The following is a 6,405-nucleotide window of genomic DNA, read 5'->3' as shown; positions in this document are numbered from 1 at the left end:
AGGATGTTCCGGAAAGGAGTCCTGTTGTCTGGCTCAGTTCTGTCTGGGCTGCCATGTGTAGCAGATGCACTCAACCGCCCCCCAGCCAAACCCGCAGCAGTTTGGTCCAGGCTGCAGAGGAGGGAAGGGCCTGAGCCACAGCCAGGCAAGAACTCCTTCCAGGAGACCCACGAGGAAGCAGAACGGCAACTGAACGCCGGTGGCTTGTGGGCACATGGAGTCTCGTGCAGACTTTTCCTACTCTATGCAATTTGACTACGAGTCAACCACTTCATTCTAGAAATACGACAGCCTGGATGAGCCCACTTTGAGCTCTCCCTGCTAAATAAGTGAGCTGTGTGGCAGTGGTTTTACTACTCACGGGTCAGTGGATGAGCCCAATTTAAGTTTAATATTAATCATTTAGCTTAAGTAGATGCACACTAAACATAATGAATTATTTAGGGACATAAGGTTGTATGATTTTTAATATACTCTTTGCTTCATGTTACTTCGTAAGCTGGATTTGCTAAAATTTTAAGCTGTAAAGTTCTGCTCATATTTACCAAAAGCAACTACAAACTACACTGAACGCTTAGAAGATGGGGCCTATTTTGCACTTTGCTGAGAAGAAAGGATTTATTCAGACAAAACAGTACCTGCAAGGTTATGGACGATATGGTACAGGGAATTAACTAACTAACACTTAAAGAACTAAGGAGCTACCACTTAGAGAGCTAACCCTTAACCCACATCACAATTGCCTAGCCTGGGTTAGCTTTCTGTAACTTCTTGTAAGAGAAACAAGAGTCCGCTGACGACTTCACAGGCCTTGCAAAGATAAAAAACTTTGGGTGCATCCTTGGTGCATCCTTGGGTGAACTAGATAATAGAAACTTGGGCACAGGACAGGAGATACACCAGTTCTAACCAACTCAGCAGTTTGAGTCCCAGCCAACTCAGCACACCAAGCCAAAGGTGAAGGTGTACGGAGAAGAAGCCGCTGGTTCACCATCACTGTGCAGGCACAACCAGGAGGGGCCGAAGGTGGAGACTGTGGAAATGATTTCCCGGAACTCATTGTAATAAGTACTGCCTTCTCAGGGACAGGTTACGAATATGTATAGGGGTTCCTAGAACTTTCATGAATATGTAACGCTTTACAGCATTTAACCAAGCTCACAGCTACTGGAAATTTGCACACGTTTTAGGTGGAATTAATCCCCTGTGTGTCCAGTGTTGTAAATACATACCTTCTTTACAATCTCAAAGGTTGTAAAGTCATTTCCGCACCTCAACTAAACAATGTCTACAACTGAAAAAAACAAAGGCCCACGTGGAATCAGAGAAGAAGATCCAATGAGAAGCAAGAAGATCCAAATGTGAAACCTTGCTATTGGACTGAATCATGGTATGAATGGTCTGTAGACATAGAAAAGCCTATGGTTTCCTATGCTCGGGTGGGACCTCTGCACAGGTACCCAGCTTGAGCCAGCCCTCCTGCTGTTCTATTCCATTAACTTTTTTATTTTTTTGTAAGAATTTTGTCTCCTGGAAGTCTGCTCTGCATACGTTATCAGCCCTCGCCTGAAAGTTTACCACTGGAGCTTTAAACATGGACTCCAGAGTGAACGGTTATCAGGAAGGGAATGCCTGAAAGTTCACTTTTGCAAATGGGTACAGGTCTCCCCTGAAAGTTTGCCTTCACAGCTTGAAAATACAGACTCTGGAGCGAACAGTTATCAGGGAGAAAAGAATCCTGAGAGTTTGCACTGTGACGGATACAGGCCTCCCCTGAGAGTTTGTCTTCGGAGCTCCAGGACACAGACTCCAGAGTGAACGGTTATCGGGGAGGCAAGAATCCTGGAAGTTTGCTTCGTGAACGGGTACAGGCACCTGGAGAGAAGGTCAGCAGCATTTGGCTTGGCGTATTTCCCCCATGCAAGTAAATAACAGAGTGAACCTGCCACCAAATTCTTGAAGTTGCACTTGTCTTTAAGAAATCTAAACGTTGCTCTGCAGTGAGCAGAACCCTAAATTACTCCCCGGCAATACCATGACGCCACAGAACTTGCTTGTCAAGGCCCAGGACAGTGTTGCAGGCACTGGCGTGGGGCACGGCAGATGTTTCCAGCCAGCCGGTGGTGGCTTCCACCATCGTAAGCACAGAGCTCTTGCCGTGGCAGATTTGTGGCAGTGTGATATAGTCAATTTGGCAGGACTCCTCATGTTTACACTTTAATCATCGCCCCCCATACCACACAGGCTTTGACCGCTTGGCTTGCTTGATGGTAGCGCACGTTCCACAATGATGAATAACCCGCACAACAGCGTCCATGGTCGAGTCCATGCCTCGATCACGAGCCCATCCATATGTTGCATGCCTTCCTCAATGACCTTAGGCATCGTGGGCCCAATGGGCCATCAATAATTCACCTTCATCTTGCCAATCCAAATCTACCTCAGACACTTTAATCTCAGCAGCTCGATCCCCCCACTTGTTGTTCGGATCGGGTTCTTCAGTGACCGACTCTCGGGCACATGAGCTTCTACGTGGCGCACTCTCACGCATGTTCTCTAGCTGGGCAGCGATATCTCACCAGGATTCAGCAGCCCAGATGGGTTGGGCTCTGCGCTGCCAACGGCTCCGCTGCCATTGCTGTAACCAGTGCCACGGGGCATTTCCCACCATCCATGAGGCAGAGCAGAGATGAAGCTTCTTAGAGGCTGGGGCCTCTTCAGCCCCTGTCAGGATGGCGGGTGCTGGGTCTGGTGGGGCCTCTGCCCCACGGTGGGGGCTGTGGCCCACGGTACAGCAGGGGCCACAACGGTCGGACCCGGTCGGCGGTGGCGGCCCGTGGACTGAGGGAAACTGTGTGTGTGTTACATCAACGGATGGAAAGGAGAGCGGTGGTTGGTGAGGACATATTGGATTGTGTGATACTGGAAGGTTCACAGACTGCCTCAGTTTACCTGTCTCAGTCATCTAGTTATAATAAACCCCTCCCCTTATTGATTTATTTAAAATAGGGATTCCTGGCTCTTATGTTACCCTTCCCCCTAGCTTAACTTTTTAAATACAGTAATCAATTTGTGTTCTGGGATTATTTCAAGGAGACTTTGTTTTACATTAAGGATTCACAGTCTGATGACTCTCAGCCCTCCCCCCAGCTGGGGTCAGGCGCCAGGTCCTCAGTTTTCTAAAAACAGGCTTGGCAGATTGATTATATTACACTTCCACAAACTCGTCAGGGTAAGCGGTATGTACTTACAGTGGTAGAAGCAACCACCGGATGGTTGGAAACATATGGGGTACCACATGCTACAGCCCAAAATACGATCTTGGGCCTTGAAAAGCAAGTCCTTTGGCGACATGATACACCAGAAAGAATTGAATCCAACTATAGTACTCATTTCAAAAACAGACTTGTAGACAACTGGGCCAAAGAACATGGTATTGAGTGGGTATATCACATTCCATATCATGCACCAGCTTCTGGGAAAATTGAAAGGTACAATGGTTTGTTAAAAACTACACTAAAGGCACTGGGTGGTGGAACCTTTAAAAACTGGGATTCATATTTAGCAAAAGCCGCTTGGTTGGTCAACACTAGAGGATCAACTAACCGAGCTGGGCCTGCACAATCAGAAATTCTCCGTACTGTAGAAGGAGATAAAGTCCCTGTAGTACACATGAAAAGTATGTTAGGGAAGGCAGTTTGGGTCACTCCTACCTCAGGCAAAGGCGAGCCCATTCGTGGGATTTTTTTTGTCCAAGGTCCTGGTAGCACCTGGTGGGTGATGCTTGAAGATGGAGAAGTTCAATGTGTACCTCAAGGGGATTTGATTTTAGGTGAAAATAGTCAAGACTGAACTGCACAATGTTAATTTCCATACTAACAGTGTCTAATAAGTGTCTTTCAGAACAAGACAGTGTTGATGGAACCACAGCTAGTTTCTTCGAGTGGCGCATGGCAACTTCTTCAAAGTTGATGTCTTTAACCCACAAACAGTGGTCATGAGATGTACTGGATGTGTGATAAGTGAACTTAAACGAGCTTTTCCAAAGGATGGTCCATGGACTAAGAGAATGATGAGCTACACCTGCATATATATATGTATATAGTTGTTGTAACTAATTAGATCGTATTGATAAATTGTATTAATTAGATTGTATTGATGAGGTTTAAATATGCTGTGAACAGTATGTTATAAGGGGTGGAATGTCCTGGGTCATTGGGGGGAGCAACGAGAGGAGGTGGTCTGAGTCAGGTGACCACAAATTGACCAATTGGAGTAGTCCATTCCATTCATGACTTCCTGGGTATAAAAGGTGGACCAGAAGGACTCTCTGTCTCTTCTGCTGGGTCTCCTGCTGCTTTGCTTCGTCTCTGCTTCTTTCTTGCCATCCCTGCAAGCTGAGGCCTCCTGACAGACTGAATCTAGTTCCGGTTGGCTGAAGGATCCTGCCGGACTCGCTGCTGGGAATTGCAAGACTGGTTCTATAATATTTGTTCTGCTTTACTGTTCTCTACATTTATTTAGTTAAGTTAGTAAAATGTTTTCAAATTTTCCAGCTCTCTTCTCTCTGTCCTTCTTTTCCTTTCCTCTCAAAATCGCCTGTCCTTAGCGAAAAAGGGGCGGGGGGGAGTGGAAAAGGGGAGGGGGAAGAGGGTTAAGGAAAATACATCTGCCGCGGTTCTTGATTGTCTCCCCGCGATCAAACCATGACACTACAGGACCCTTTATTTTGTTTACATACACACAGATAATGGCTCCTCATTTACATAGCCAGTGGTTATAAAAGAAAAGCAGTCAGTGAATAAGAAAGGGGATGACAACATTATCACAATAAAAAAACCCCGCCAATAACAACATAAAATACAGTTGAGAGGCTGGTCCTGTAACTAGTTACATTAAAACTGCTATGTAGAAGCAGATGTACATTTTATTGCTTCAGAAAACACTTAGATATGAGTTTCCACAAGGCATCCTTGAGCTCCTGGTTCCTCATGCTGTAGATGAGGGGGTTCACTGCTGGAGGCACCACTGAGTACAGAATGGACACCACCAGGTCCAGAGAAGGAGAGGAGATGGAGGGGGGCTTCAGGTGGGAAAAGAAGGCAGTGCTGACAAACAGGGAGACCACGGCCAGGTGAGGGAGGCACGTGGAAAAGGCTTTGTGCCGTCCCTGCTCAGAGGGGATCCTCAGCACGGCCCTCAAGATCTGCACATATGACACCACAATGAACACAAAACACCCAAATCCTAAAGAGACACTAACCACAAGAAGCCCAAGTTCCCTGAGGTAGAAGTCTGAGCAGGAGAGCTTGAGGAACTGTGGGATTTCACAGAAGAACTGGTCCAGGGCATTGCCCTTGCACAGTGGCAGTGAAAATGTATTGGCCGTGTGCAGCAGAGCACTGAGAAACCCAGTGGCCCAGGCAGCTGCTGCCATGTGGACACAAGCTCTGCTGCCCAGGAGGGTCCCGTAGTGCAGGGGTTTGCAGATGGCAACGTAGCGGTCGTAGGACATGACAGTGAGAAGAAAATATTCTGCTGAAATGAAAAAGAGAAACAAAAGCATCTGTGCAGCACATCCTATATATGAGATAGCCCTGGTGTCCCAGAGGGAATTGGCCATGGATTTGGGGACAATGGTGGAGATGGAGCCCAGGTCGAGGAGGGCGAGGTTGAGCAGGAAGAAGTACATGGGGGTGTGGAGGTGCTGGTCACAGGCTATGGTGGTGATGATGAGGCCGTTGCCCAGGAGGGCAGCCAGGTAGATGCCCAGGAAGAGCCAGAAGTGCAAGAGCTGCAGCTCCCGTGTGTCTGTGAACGCCAGGAGGAGGAACTGGGTGATGGAGCTGCTGTTGGATATTTGCTGCCTGTGGGCATGAGGACCTGTGCAAGGAGGAAAAGACAGTGACGGTTCAGATGAGACTTGTCTGGGAAAAACCAAAGCCATTTCCCACAGACCCTCCACCCCATCACACAAAGAGACCCTTTTCTTTTTCCAGGAGAACATCCTGGCTGGAGCCCTTGTCGGTGCTTGATGAGTGTGCAATGAAGAGCAGGGTCTCTGCCCAGGGGCTCATGAGGAGTCAGCCTGACCCTGTGTGATGGGGTGGGGCAGGGGCCAGTCCTGGGGTTCAGCTTTGTCAGATGGAACCGCTCCTGCTACAGAAGGGACTGTCAGCATCTGTACCCCAAGGCCTGAGAAACTGAGTTTGAGAGGTTTGGCATTTCTAAAGGTCCTTCTCCCCTCCCACCCTGGGGAGTGTTCTTGGGTGTCAGAATCCCTCAGCATTTCTGCTGCACTCAGGGAGAACAGAGCGAGTCCTGCGAGACCAGAGGATGCCTGTGGGTCAGTGCAGAGTGAGGGCAGCTGCTCTGTCCCTCTGTCTTGCTCCAGCTGCCCTGGGC

General features: G+C 48.1%; 1 protein-coding gene across 1 annotated transcript; it reads right to left on the bottom strand.

The window, feature by feature from the left end:
- Positions 1-2,377: 2,377 nt before the first annotated feature.
- On the bottom strand, positions 2,378-5,662 carry LOC135999438 (olfactory receptor 14A16-like; the record flags this gene model as incomplete). Its single annotated transcript, XM_065652993.1, has 2 exons — positions 2,378-2,560; positions 5,018-5,662. Coding segments are annotated over 2 exons (828 nt in total), but the record flags the coding sequence as incomplete, so codon positions are not given.
- Between the last annotated feature and the right edge of the window lie 743 nt (positions 5,663-6,405).

This window comes from Caloenas nicobarica, chromosome 28 (genome assembly GCF_036013445.1).
Source record: "Caloenas nicobarica isolate bCalNic1 chromosome 28, bCalNic1.hap1, whole genome shotgun sequence".
Lineage (NCBI taxonomy): Eukaryota > Metazoa > Chordata > Aves > Columbiformes > Columbidae > Caloenas > Caloenas nicobarica.
This window is presented reverse-complemented; position numbering and strand designations above follow the sequence as displayed.